Source organism: Neovison vison, chromosome 12 (genome assembly GCF_020171115.1).
Source record: "Neovison vison isolate M4711 chromosome 12, ASM_NN_V1, whole genome shotgun sequence".
Classification (NCBI taxonomy): domain Eukaryota; kingdom Metazoa; phylum Chordata; class Mammalia; order Carnivora; family Mustelidae; genus Neogale; species Neogale vison.
The window spans coordinates 51,505,090-51,520,362 of record NC_058102.1 but is presented as its reverse complement, the minus strand read 5'-3'; the positions used below and the strand labels follow the sequence as shown (position 1 = coordinate 51,520,362).

The following is a 15,273-nucleotide window of genomic DNA, read 5'->3' as shown; positions in this document are numbered from 1 at the left end:
TTTGTGGCTTCAAAAAGATTCTGTCTTTGGAGACTCTAAATAGGATTGGGTGTAAACCAACTGTTAGAAATATCTAATTCATGTAATTTTAAAATATAGCAAATATTTGTACATGTCAATAGCTAATAATAGCTAACATTTGCTGAGTATATACTCTGTGCAAGGAGTTGTTCCAAGTGCTTTTTACCAATTCATTTATTTTGAAGTTGAGGGAACTGAGGCCCTGAGGGGGTAAGCAGTTTGTCCAAGGTAGCACAACTGGTTCGGGGAGGGCCAGCTTTCCCACCCAGGACGTCTGACCCAGAGCTCACACATCCACTGCGATGGCCCGTCTTTGGTGCAGATGTGTTCTGTATTTTAGATCACTTTGTCAAAATGTTTAATTTCATTTACTGCAAATGTATATGGAAAACATTAAAAATTAATTGTGTTAAATCATTTCAGCATAAAGATGTTTCTTTTTCTGTTCTAGAGAGGGTTGCTCTTGGCATCACATGTTAGAACCATATTAATAACTATGATTCTTTTGTTCCATTGATGTGTAAGATTATGAGTTGGATTTCACCAAGGTGTCCAGATGCATGTGTCCATTTTTTAGAATGGTTTTTCACTTTACATTTTAATGATGACATATTACATTTTAATGATGACATATTTTCAGAATATTGTGTAAGTAATGTCACTTTACATGCATTTTACAAAATTAGCTATTTTTTTCTGCTATCATGAGGATTAAGGCATGTAAAAAACGTATGGTACCCTACCCTGTGAAATGTGTGCTTTGTAGGGTTTTAAATTGGAGAACATTGTAATGAATCATGATTTTTGCATTCTTCAGTGTAAAAAGACTAGACTGCTCTAAAAGTTACCGATCATTTTAGTTGCTGCACTTTCTTGGCGCCAACTAAGGTAACACTTTATGGGTTCTCCTTTAAAGAAAATTGGGCAAAACTGATTCACCACTAGATGGAGCCCTGGCTATTTGGGTAGCAATAAATGCAAGAGCCTGGACGTTAAATCACGCAGTCATATCATGCTGGAGGGCTGAGGGCCCCTGGTATTCGAGGCCCTCAGCTTTTAATTGTAGAATGCATCTTTGTTCTTTGCCTGACCTGCAGAGTGACATCACTCCCTTTCTTCCTGTGCGCTGGCTTTGACACAAGCCAGATGGCCGAGGCCATCGGTAGGGGCGCAGGCTGCCTGGTACAGCAGTTGGTGAAACAGAATAGGAAGACGTTTTATGGTCAGCTGTGGAGCACAATGAGGCTGCAGCTTTGCTAAGTAATTACATTTATCGTGCACACTTTATTCCTCTCAGAGAAGGTCACAAGGAAAAAAAATACATTTTTATTTATAGTGTTGTGAGGTATAGACCTTTGATCTTTTATTAGTCAGTAGTCTGCTCCAAAGGAATGCTCTTTTCCCTGCTCTGCAGTCACTCGTGAAAATGACATGTTTATTTATGTTTAATGGTTCTTTTCAGCTGTGCATTGTGATACTTACCTTCCCTCTTACTCCCTTTTGTCTCCAGTTAGTAACACAAAAATGTTTTAATTTTGTAGTGAGTTTAGTTTGGAGAAGTCAGAGTTCAGGTATGTTAATACAAGCAGATTTCTGTCAGATACACTCCAGAATGATTTGGTAAAATATATTACTGTTTATTATGTGTTGTTCTTCAAGGATGTCAGAAGAGACCAGGAACAGACTTTTATTCTGGGGGGATGAGGGCCAGGAAATGGATTAAGACATTCATTTTACATCCATTTTTGGACATGCAGTAGCTACAGTCACTTATAATGCCAATTTAAAATAAGTTATTAAGAGTTAGTACTAGTCTAGTTTTTTTCCATCTTCATTTGAAGTTAATCTTTAGCAATTGAAAGGTTGTACAAAACTTTAAGAAAATCCTGACTGAGCTTTTCTCTGAAGTTTAACACTCATACAATTTTGAGATTCTTCCACATAGATTCATTTCCAAAACCTTTACAAATATTTTTACCCTTTTTAAGGTTAGGTTGCAAATATTATTCACAGAATTGACCTTGAAATTATAAATGATAAAATCAAATGAAAATTCATATTTGCGGGCGCCTGGGTGGCTCAGTGGGTTAAGCCGCTGCCTTTGGCTCAGGTCATGATCTCGGGGTCCTGGGATCGAGTCCCGCATCGGGCTCTCTGCTCAGCAGGGAGCCTGCTTCCTCCTCTCTCTCTCTGCCTGCCTCTCTGCCTACTTGTGATGTGTCTGTGAAATAAATAAATAAAATCTTAAAAAAAAAAAAGAAAATTCATATTTGCTGTGCTTTGCTCAAACTTAACAGTTTCTAAAGTGAAGTCTCCTAGTTGTCTGTAGGTTACTTGGTTCTCTATTTAAAAAAGAAAGAAAAGAAAAAGAAACTGTAACATAGACCTCTCTTAATCTTTCAGTATTTTACAATCTTCTCCAGGGAGGAAGATTTACAAATAATTGCTGGAAGGAGGCAAGCATGGTGTAAGGAAAGAACAGAGTTTTGCAGTGAGATATAACAGGGTTTTCTAATCCTTTTTCCACTGGTTATTTGCTCTGTGCCCTTGGACCTTTGAGCCTCGATTTCCTCACATATTACTGGGGGATAAAATGTACCTCCTAGGTTTATTGTAAGAATTAAATGATACAATGTGTATATTGGGCCCCAGACAGTTCCTGTCACATGGTACGAACTCACTCCATAAATGCTAATTCTTTTCAAATGTTTCAAATGTTTCAAACTTCGTCTCTTTTCTGACCTCTTGCAAAATGTGTTCACAGATTACACTTTTATATTGTGTGTATTTTATTCATAAGATATAAATAAGTCTGGGTTGAAAGTAAGCTCACCATCTGAAAAATAGGCATTTGAAATTTATTACCACTGTGTGTATGAGTTCAGTTCCAGATAAAACCGTAACCATCAATTGTGCAATGAATGTGTTTTAACATTTGTGATGTTTTAATTGGTTTTTGTTTTCTTTTTTCTCCTACTCAGCTCTTGCCCCTGTTCTTTGCCTCTCGTTCTGTTGGTGAAGATATCACAGTGATGTCTGCATTCAACCTGCTGCATTTGGTGACAAAGAGCCAGCCAGTAGCCCTGCGAGCCTGTGGGCTTCCCTCAGGTTGCTACTTCTTGTCCTGTACCTAGTGAGGGCACTAGTCTGGGTGGGTGTTTCTGCTGCAGGAAATGATACACCAGAATGCTTTGCTAAATTCCATTTTCTTTCACTTGGGCCCTAATTTGAAGACGGAAATTGGTTATAAATCACCACTCTACTTTTAGTAACATTCATTTCCATGATCCTTATAACCCTTGGAAACATTGTCCAGTTTCTTTGCTCAGTCTATAATTGTCACTAATATTTCATGATATCTTCTTGTTCTTTAATGCACACTACACATCTGAAAATCATAACATTCATAAGAGGCTGGCTATCTTTATAAGAAACTGCCCCAAATCACACAAACAGGATATTCGTCTTGTTCAAGGAGAATGAAAATTCTTTTCATTCCACATGTGGCCATTACTTTGGGAAAGGAAAAATGAAAATGAACAACTTTAGTATAATAAAATTACTTATTTGTTTTAGTTAAAAAGAAATGATGTTCTCCTTAACAATGATGAAATAACAACTAAATCAGCTTGTGTGAACTGGTTCTGAATTTAGAACCACTATAGTTTTCTAAGCATGTACACAAGTGGAGCATGAAAGTCCAAAATTTCAGTGTACGTATAGCATAAATTTAATATTTTAATTATGAAAATCACAATGGCCAGATATTTTTGGTGAAAAATTTTTCAATATTATTTGTATTTTCTATTCATGTACATATCTCCATTACTGTCTTGTATAGAGAATTTAATTCCAACTCATTAAACATTCATTGGATATTAACCGTGTGTGCCAGGCATTGTGGGAAGCAGTGAGGATACAGTGATAAACAAGATCAAGCCGATTTCTTTCACTAGCTCAAGGTGGAAATGACATTGTGTGAGGACCTTTGAACCTTATGGTGATAGGACTAAATAAAAGATATTTATGCCTGGGATGTTAGGGGAACTCAAAGAAAGAACCCACAGAAGCTCTTGGGTTAGGGGTAAAATTTGTGTAAAGGAGGGAAGGTCTCTGAGGTTTAGAGGAGGACTTCACAGAGGATGTAGTTTTTAAGCGGAATCTCAGTCTATGAACATCAGTTAGCCAAAAAATGGAGAGGACAATTCTAGGATATGGAGTAGCATGGGTAAGATGTAAAGGTCTGAAAGAGCAAGGTATGTTCTGTGAGATGCAGGTTATTTCATACGGATAGCTTGGTTGGATGACAGCACGTGCAACAGGTGAGGAAGGAAGGTAGCCAAGTCATGAAACGCCTCATATGATGCTTTAAGAAATTTAAGTCTTAGGGAAGGAATGAAGGGGAAATAACATGACTTGATTTGTATTTTATAGGGATTCTTGATTTAGTATGGTGGAAGGTCAATGTTGGTTCCAGATGTTTCTATGAGATGACTAGGATGGCAACTTGATTTGAAGGGTAGCTAAGGCCTTTTTCTTGAAGCTGTATTTGAGTAGTAAATGTCTGTTTGTTTAAAAATAGATTTTATGGCTATTTATGATGACTTGAGAAGCTCCTGAAGCTTAATTCATGACTCTTGCAGTTCTTTTGCCTCCCTGAGCTAGCCATGTCCTTGCAGGGCCCCAGCAGAGAACACGGAAGGAATTTGAGGTGGGAGGGACTCATGAAATGCTGAGTCTAAGCAGTGGCCATAACAGTTGGTTTGGAAAGAAGGGAGATGGGGGCACCTGGGTTTCTCAGTGAGTTCAGCACCCAACTCTCGATTTTAGATCAGGTCATGATCTCAGGGTCTTCAGAATGAGCCCCTTGTTGGGCTCCATGCTGGGTGTGGAGTCCGCTTGGGATTCTCTTTCCCTCTCCCTGTGCCTCTCCCCTGCTCTCTCTCTCTCTCAAAAAACAAAAAACAAAAACAAAACAAAACAAAACAAAAAAAACCCAAACCAAACCAAACAAAAAGAGGGGAGATGACTTGAGAGATTTTTAGGTTGTAGAACTGATAAGGTTTACCTGCTGAATTGTATATGAGCTTGAGGGAGAACCTCAATCAATGTAGTCCCTGTGTCATGTGGAACTTTTTCCTGAGTATATGCTATATATGACAGTGGGAGTATGAAAGTTATTTAGTTTATACATAATTACCATGTTTTCCACTGAAAAAATCCCCAAAGTGTAAGAACACCAGTAGTGTTCTGTAACATGAGTGTTCTATACACAGAGGAGCCTAAATATTTGTGGTGACAACTTACTAATAAATAAACTAATTAATGGTATATTCCTTGAGATATTAGAATCATGAAATTGAAGGATTTCATAATGAAATTGTTTAATTGAGCTATAAGTATCTTTAAATTTCGATATCAAAATGATTCAAAGATACTTTCAACAAAGCTGATAATTCCTAAGCAGTAACCATTACCACATGGTGCTTAAGCACACAAATTCTGGCATTTGACAGAATTTGAAGTCTGGTTTTGCTACTTAACTAGCTGTGTACCTTGGCTTCCTTGTTTGTAAGATGGAAGTTCATAATAGCATTCACCTGAAAGGGAGCTGTGGGGGTGAAATAGATTAGGATGTGAAAAGTGCATAGAACCATGGCAAGGATTTAGCAAGTCACCAAGTCACCATATGTAACTATCACTGAGTTCACTATAGATTTCTTTCTTTCTTTCTTTCTTTTATTCTATCTGTCTATCATCTTTGTATTTTGTAGTACAATAGACTTTTAAGAACATATAAATATGTCCTATCTTTCATTTAACTATTTTCACTTTAATAAGAACCATAAATGCACTTTCTGATTGAGAAATAATCCTCTCAATCTGTTGTTTTTATCTTTCTTTTACTTATACATCTTGCCTAACCAGAATTCAAGTCCTATAAATAATACATGTTTCTTTTATTCTTACTATCCAGTACTGATGGAAGCCAAAGTATCTTTCTGGCTTGCAGACCCATTTTAATTTGATAGATGAATTGGCTAGAATAGTATTCCATTATGCCTTAGTCATTCAAGCACCACTTTTTAAAGCATTTTGAAAGTCAGTCTTTCTAGCATTTATGTACTTGACGATTTAAATATTAGTAAAACCGTTACCATCCATTTCTCTAACAGAATTGTTTTCTTAGAAATACAGGAATGTTGAAGAAATTAAGTTCAACAGGAATGAAGCAAACTATATTTTGAAAAATAAAAATGAATTGAAGTGGGAATGCTAGTTCCTATTACTTTGTATAAGTAGGGAGGGAAGCGGTCAAAATTGGAGATAGAGGAAATTAAGGTGAAAGTCTGGAGTCTTGCTTTAACTTATTGTTCCCTGGTCAAAACCCATTACAACAAAAATCTCTGTAAATCAAAAAGATTTCTGCTCCCTTAGCCAATACCCTGCTAATTTCTGATATTATTCAATAGAAAATAATTCCAGAACCAAAAAATAATTGGGACAGACTCTTAAAATTGATTATAACTGGATTAATCTGAATGGAGGCCATATCCTAAAAGGATGACCTATCATTTTTCAGCTTTGACTTCCTTCACTTCTTATTTTTTAATAAAGCATAATTTTAATTTAGAGCTTATTAAGTGTATCTGAGTTATGGTTCACTCATGTTTGTAATTAAAGGTAATTTCTTTCTCTCTCAGATTTTTTTCTTAATTTCCTATAACAGTTTCATTTTGCATCAAAAGAGCAGTGGGATAGGAGTCAGAAAATTCCTAACCACAGCCCTATCACTACCTTGTATACCATGAACATGTAAACCTCTTCTGATCTCAGTATCTTTATCTTTAAAACAAAGAATTTGAATTAAATCATCTATTCAGTTCTGTGATTTTATTAACTGTTGTTTTTACTTTTGGCCCTGGCTTAATCAAATCTAGAGGCTCAGTACTAATTAATGGCTGGGAATTTATTTTTTAAAAATCTCCTAGGTTATGGTGGGAGGACAGAAATCTTTTCCACATTTGAACATTAGAATTACTTACCACTATATCAAGACTGAAGCATTATCTGAGGAGGGATTAGGAAGCACAATTTTCTACATAGTTTCAGTGCCTGATAAAAATTAAGTCTAATTGTAGCTTAGGCTAGATAGCCTGGTAGCTTTCAGCCAAGTGAGAGTGTTTGTCTAAATAGTACTAATTACAGTGATAAATTATACTTTTCTCTAACATTGTACACGTAACATGTGGTTGTTACTTTACTTCATTGGCGTTTTTAACAGGCACATGGCTGTGATGTAGTTTGTAAAGATATCATAATATCCTAATGTAGAAATGAGAAGTTTTAAAGAGAGATATTTTGCAAATGGTGTTTGCAAGTCATAGAATATCATCTGTATAACTAGAACTCTCCAGAGCTTAGCACAATGCCTAGTACTTGATAAATATTTGTTAAATGAATGAATAAACCTTTGGAAAGTTTACATGTAGGTAAAGTGATAGCTGTAACAGATAGTACACATTTATTTGAGGCTCTTTTACATGGGAAGATTAAAAACAAAGTTCGTAGTTTTGCTGCCTTTTGAATATATTATGAAAAACGATTTCTCTTTTCTCATTTTGTTGCATTTAATACAATATAGTTGATATGGTAGGTATAAAACACATTGTAGCTAAACAAAGAGCAAAGAAGTGGTAACATGGATTCATTGTGTATTATCCAGATTTGCTTTTACTTTTCTCACAGTCTGAATTTTAGTGGCAGATAAACTGTTTGAGGAAGGGAATAGGAACACATTATGCTTATTTTGAGAATTAAGAATTCCAGTTCTTTTGATCACTTTTCTCTGGAGCAAGTTAATATCATTTGCTATGCTTTAAATTTTCCATTTGTAAAGAGGAGCTACAGCAGACATGCACCAAAGCAACATGCATAAGTAAGAATAACTACTATCCAAGCTGAAGCTGGCAACAGTTCATTTATGGCATCTGATGGTATGTTTTTATACTTAAAAAAAAAAAAAGAATTGAGGTCATCAGTGTCCTTGCTGTTCATCTACTACATATATTGGCTTTCTATGCCAGTTTTATTTTTTAACCTTTTAGGGTTATGAAAAGATGAATCATCTCCATGATTCTTTGATAAATGTAATGATTCTCCTCCCCCAGAAAGTACATTTGTGAACCTACACACAATTTTTCATATAATTTCATATTTTTCTGTTAAATTATATTCCAAAACCCTTAAGGGACGGCTCTTTGACCACAGGTTCAGAACCTGTGTTCTAAACAATACACATGATACTAACATAAAAACTGATTAGAATATAGTATATCTGATTTCTTTATTGATACCACCAATAGAATTCTCTCCTGCATGTTTAGATTAATGCCCGCCATTGTTCAGTTACACCATTGTCTTACATGCTCATCTTACCTAACTTCTTTGATGATATTAAAAATACTTTGGGGAGATTTTTAAAAAAGAAACAGATAATATTTTAAAAATAGACCTACAAATTTCAACTCACATAATTCACAAAATGATCTACGACTAATTGAATTGTACCGACTTTTTCCAGTAGATGGCACTAGATTTACATTCTTTTGCAGCATGCAAGTGTACTGCTGTCACAAGCACATAGGTGCATTGTGAAAATGTAAACAAAAGTACGTAAAGAATATCCAGTTAAGAACATATGGGTTTACCAGCCACAAGTTTTTCTGTTTATATTTTGTTCAAACAATATTTGTAGAGTGCAAAACCTTTTTCCATTTTCAATAGGATTCCAAGTCCCTTAGGCTTGGACATCTCATCGAAATTGTCTTTCATGTATAGACTTTCTATAAACTAAAACAAGTTTTCATAAATTAACTTATCTTAAATCCAAATAGCTGATTTAACAGTAATTTATAGCATTATATGCAACTAAATTTTCTTCAGCAGACCACCCAAGAATGAAAGAAAATTTCATTTTGTTTTGCTATGTTTTGACTTTTTATAGAATCTTGAAAATGTTACTGGTTTAACATGTTGATTGTGAAGCATGAATTAAAATATTTTTGGAAACTAAGAAAAATTATATTTAAAATGTTGATTAATGAGTACTCTGATGCAGCTATATTTTTTCTAAAACAAAATGTTTTAGTAGCTCTATAATAAAGTTTTAATGTTAATGTTGAAAATTTGCTGTATGACATCTAATTACAATATGAATTTTAAAAACTATTTGTGCACAAAGCTAAATTACTGTAGCACAATACATCTGTATGGATAAGATGTTGGGCATATGGTTTGTTAAATGTGGATTTTGTTAATTTTTTATTAAATATGGAATAAATTCTTCATATATACATTAATGGTTATAAAATATGTAGCAATATCTAATAGCAAGGGAGATAAAAATGGGCATGAACAAAAGATAAAAAAATTTTTAGTTTGAGAAACTCACTGGTTGACTAATTAACAGTGACTGTAAAGAATATAAAACGTGTTGATGAGTTCTGGAAACAAATGATAATTCTGCAGGGTTAGATTATCTAGACAATATGGACTCTTGGGGAATCTTATATATAAGATTATATATATCTTATATATAATGATCTTATTAGATAGGATTAGATAATGATCTTATTAGATAAGATCTTATTAGAAGTTTCTCTAACTAAACATGCTCACAAGAATTGTTACCTGTCAGATTGTATAGAAGGGTTTATGCAAACAAGCCGGAACCACCTTTCGCTCTCAACAACAAACATGTTTAGTGAAGAAATGAGGCCTTTTTGGCAGTTCACAGAGACTCCCTAATATTGAGGCTAGATACTCGATGAACTATCATTGTCAGTCTTTTCCAATTTGTAGATTCATCCGAAATATTTTGTTTAGAGGTTAAATTTCTCATCCCTGTTTTTGCTAGATACATTTTAATTTATAATACTTCTAAAAAGTTTTTATTGAGATGCAGTGGCAAATTATTTCTAATTTTTGTGCATTTGCATTTAAAATCAACCATTTATTTAAAAATTTAAAATTTCCATTCATTTATTTCAATTCCCTATTTTTTTTCTTTTTTTACATTTAGTATACTTGTATTTGTATTAGCCACTTAAAAATGTATGTTATAAAAAATATACCAAGGAAGGACAAAGATGTTATTTAGGTGATTTGTAAGAGCTATACATTTAGAGAATTTAAATTTATCCAACTACTATGATAACCATTTCCTTCAACACTAGATATATTTATTATATCCAGCCATATAATTGCTAGCAAAGAATGGAGTGCTAATTTAAATCATTAGATTATTTTAATTTTAAGTAAGCAAAGAAAATCCAAAATTCTATAGCTATAGTTTTTAAGATTGTGTTTTGGTGTAGAAGTGCATTTTGGCTCACGGAATGAGACAGCTGTTCATACTATATTCCATTTTGATTAATATTTTAATAGTTCTTGTTCAAATTTTAGATAACATTGTAAGTTTCAGATCTTGCTGTCCTATTACTGGTATTGATGAAGAAACAGATTGGAAGCTTAGTCTGTATTTACTAGCTTGTTTCTACTACCAACTTGCTTTCTGGCCCCATTAATCTGCTTTATGCCTTTTATTCCTGCTTTTTTCATCTGTAAGCCGGGAATGACTTAACAATCTTTTCAAATCTTTCACAGTTAGATATGACCTTCAGGTATTAACATTATCTTACATTTCCCATGTATTATGTGCCACTTTAATCTCTGGCTCTACAGGAAAATAAGCTGGAAAAATTAAAAAAGGAGGGGTGGGACATTAAATATGTCCGGGAAAGGTGATGGGTTTGATTGGCCAAAATCTATTTCTAATGTAGGAAAATCCTTGGTTCCTTCAGAGGAAGCTCCGGAAAGGCAGAAATTTTTTTTGCCTCTTTAGTTCACTACTGTAACTCTGCAGCTAGAATTGTATCTTGTCATTTAATAGGTGTTTGATAAATATTTGTGGAATGAAGTAGCATCCTCTTATGTATCAAAATAATGTCATATTGTAAATAATCTGGCCTCTGTTTTTGAGAGATGTATATCCTGGTGAGAAAGATGGCCACTTTGGGTCCAGGTTTTGTTATCTATAGGGTGAAGGAAGTTATATACTTGATGGTTTTATGATTCTACATAAACACTTCCTCCTTTGCTTTCCCTCCTATGGAGGGAGTAAGAGAAGTGAGAAGCACTGTGCTGCTTTCTGAACAGAATGGCTGACTGGCTTCTTGGAATAGGATCTGAAGCAATGACAGATATTGAAGGAATGTGTAGATGTAATTAGTAGGAAGTCGTAGGGGTGGGAATGGCGACATGGGGGTGGGAATGGACTGTGAGCACATGGGTTAGTAAAAGATGGGCATGTTAAAGCACAACAAAGCAGGAGTTCAAGAAAGAAATGTAATGAATGAATAAATTAAAGTAGGAACACTGCAGACAAGAGAGCCTGGCTCTCATTAACCAGGTGTGTGACCATGTCAAGTAACTTTGTTAGGACCTGGTTTCCTCATGAGAGGTTTGGACTAGAAGGTCCTCATTTCCCAAGTTATAACTTGAGGTACACTAATTAATACCCTGTAAAAGTGATCCTATTGTCAGATTGAGAAACTGCATGCTATCATATTTTATAACTTCTGTTTTTACAGTTTATCATCTTGATAATGAGGATGCAGTTTAACCAACCATGTGAGAAAATATGTCATTGACAACTCTTTTTTACTTTTGTAGTAGAGCGTAAAGTAATGGTGTGCTGAAATACCACATATTTAATAATGCACATCAGTATTAAGAAAAATCTATGAGAAGATCTTCATTAAAAAGCCCATGTAACCTTGATTTTTCCAATATAGTTTGACTGTGGAAATTTATTCTCACCAACCCTCTACCCACCCACCCCCACCTCCTTGTAAGAACAACCTATTAACTTTTTTTTTCTTTTTTTTTTGAGCCAGTGTGTTACAGATTACATTTTGGGAAGTGCTGGATTAGGTAATCTCTTGGTCTTAAATCCAAAGATTTAATGGATTATTAGCCTGTAACAGAAGATTTGAATGTGGAACTCAAGAGAGGATTCAGAATAGTAATAAAAGAAAAAAATTAATCTATCATCAATTATTCTTTTCTTAATTGCACTGATTTAAAATATTAATGTTGCAATTTTTTAAAAGATTTCATTTTATTTATTTTTTTAAAGATTTTATTTATTTATTTGACAGACAGAGATCACAAGCAGGCAGAGAGGCAGGCAGAAAGAGAGGAGGAAGCAGGCTCCCTGGGACCATGACCCGAGCCGAAGGCAGAGGCTTTAACCCACTGAGCCATCCAGGCGCCCCAAGATTTTATTTTTTAAGTAATCTCCACACCCAATGTGGGGCTTGAACTTACAACTCCAAGATCAAGAGACATATGCTCCACTGACTGAGCTTGCCAGGCACCCCTGTTGTTGCAGCTTTTAAATTAAATTCCAAGAAACATAGCCAAAGTCGTCATTTAGAAAACATCTTTTTGGAAGAAATTTTAAATACAAATAATTAAAATGGGGGGTTGAATAAATATTTAAATGCAGCATATACTTACTTAGTACATACTCTTGCCCGGGCACATTGCTAGGTGCTGGAAGTGCAAAGGTAACCAAGATATTTATGTACTCTGTCTTTCAAGGAGGGACTGAATAATTCAGGAGAAATCTTATGCCTTTTCTTTAGTTGTCTCGGTGATAAAGAAAAATATAAAAATTTTTACTTTTTTTCACTCTAGAATCGTTCAGATTTTTCTGGAACATACAGACTCAAATTTAGTTATTCATTGAGTGACAATTGCAGACTTGTTTTCTGCTCATTAATTTAGAATTAATTTAAATTTTACATTTGATTTGGGAGATAATGTAATTTTGGAAATTTACAAAGCTAAGCTCTCAGACAATATAAATTTTATTTTCTTTCTAATGAAGTATTCTTAGTGTTACATTTAAATAGAATTCTGCATCCCTAAGTGGTGGATCCTATTCTTCCTTTTTGGGATAGTTACCCCTCATCTTCCCTTCATTCTGCTCTCAAAGGGGCAAGGCAGGATGGGAGAGCAAGCTATTTTTTTGCAAGTCTTTTTGATTGCATGTGAAATGTAGAATGGAAATGAGCCTGTCTGTTTTTAATTTTTTTTTTTTCTTTCCCTGTATGGGCCATGATGTTATAGTGAAGACCCATACGAGAAAAAAAAAAAAATTAAAAACAGGGAACTCCAACTTTGTCAGACATTTCACATGTAATCAGATAGACTTGAAGTTAAGTGACTTTCTCTTCCACCATTGTCACTTGATGATGGCGGTGCCTTTAAAAATTCTCTTTTTACTCATATGCTTTGCAAGCAAGAAAATGCTTTTTGCATCAAGAGATGTTTTAAATATTTCCCAAAACTTAGGCTTTGTGGTCCACATTAATGTAAAAATCATTGCTCTTGGTATTTGCATTACATTCTGAAGAGTTGATAAAGTACTCTAGTTCTTTTAGATACTTAAAGAACATTGATAAAATTATTGCTACATATGACTTTCAACAATTAAAAATTTACTTGTGACACACAAGTAATAGATAGAAATATAAAATGTGGTTTCTGTCTTACAGAGTCATTCAGGTGACTGTTTCACCAGGATACACATAGTGGCAAGCATCTCCGTGTCTCCTATCAAGAAACTCATGCCTCCCTAATTATGGGAACTTACTATTAAAAGCTAGAATTTTAAACCATATTAATAGGCTTTGGATGTTGTGGGAAATAAATGTACTCCCATTGACTTCCAGTGAGAAAAAGCTTGCACACATTCCCCTTAATATTAAAACTGCCTTATTTCTTTAAAAAAAATATTTTATTTATTTATTTGGCAGAGAGAGATCACAAGTAGGCAGAGAGGCAGGTGGGGGTGGTGCGGGGGGAGCAGGCTGGGCGGGGGGCGGGGGGAAGCAGGTTCCCTGCTGAGCAGAGAACCTGATGTGGGGCTAGATCCCAGGACCCTGGGAGAGGTCCTGAGCCGAAGGCAGAGGCTCAATCCACTGAGCCACCCAGGCACCCCAAAACTGCCTTATTTCTCAGCTACACAATTTCTCCTCTTCCAAATCTAAATCCACACTTTATCCTGTCTGTTTTTACTTTGGTAAGTTAGCTGATACCTCTTATATGAAAGACGCTTTGGATTCCATTCATCAGACCCGGATACTTACCACCTTGACATTGAACACATTTGATCACACTACATCTCAGCTTGTCTGGATGGAGTTCTCTGCCCTATTTGAATCTTCTCTAGCCCTCTGAGCCTATAGATGCTGTTTCTACAATATATGAGTTTTCCATATCTCAGTTACAATTGGACCTCGTCAATCTAGTTGGACAAAGTTTGAGAATATTAATGTCTTCTTTGTTAACATTCTATACACAAAATTTTGTGTATACTTTCACCATGTGACTGCACATTATATTGATGGCTTTCCTTATATCTTTCCTGCTAGAATGTGTGCTCTCCTAAGATCAGAACCTTGACTTATTTGTTTTTAACTTTCCAGAGCTAATCATAGTTCTTGATTCACTGTAGATGTTTAATAAGTAGTTGTAGAATGTATGAATTAATATGAGGCTCAACAGTTTGTATTGTCAAAGAATTTATAATCTGGGAAAATAAAGTGGAAACAACTGAAGACATTTGAGAGTAGTTGAAAAATGCTATTTTAGCCCATTAAATAGTACCTTGTAGAGTAAATGCACTAGTACTAAAGGTATACAGAAGAAAGGAGTTATCAGAGTAGGGATGAATTTATCCGAATAAATATGAATTTATTTGGAATTTATCTGAATAAATAAGTATGTAGACCTGGAAGGAAAATTTCCTTAAAAGTATTCTCTCATTTATCTATTCAGACCTTCAGTATGGAAACCAGAGACCAATTTTATCATTCAACTATGCTCCACTAAAACATATGGTCTTGTTTAATTCAAAACATTTAAAATGGTATGTTGCTTTGGCATGCTTTTAATGTCCATTGATGTTAATTAGAACTCTGTGCATGCACCAACAGAATATAACTGAAACCGATCTGTAGAACTGTCTAATGTGAATAGAAAAACAATGAGAAGGCATGAAATGTGATAATTACTATGACAAGGATATGATTTTTCTCACATATAGAAAAAAAAAATCTTTTGGGAGAAACAGTGGTCTTGCTTTCTGACTCTTAAGACCTGAAGTTTTATTTTCTT

The 15,273-nt window shown here is 34.7% G+C and overlaps 1 protein-coding gene across 2 annotated transcripts in view; it reads left to right on the top strand.

Moving 5' to 3' along the window:
• MSRB3 (methionine sulfoxide reductase B3) overlaps positions 1-15,273 on the top strand; it is a 162,813-nt gene that overhangs the window by 27,621 nt on the left and 119,919 nt on the right. The window contains exon 2 of one of the 2 annotated variants that reach the window (XM_044226770.1): positions 3,003-3,129. The exons of the other annotated variant lie outside the window; for it this stretch is intronic. Coding sequence (XP_044082705.1) covers positions 3,054-3,129 — 76 coding nt within the window. The 5' untranslated portion in view covers positions 3,003-3,053. The remainder of the gene's footprint in view (positions 1-3,002; positions 3,130-15,273) is intronic. 2 annotated transcript variants of the gene reach the window in all.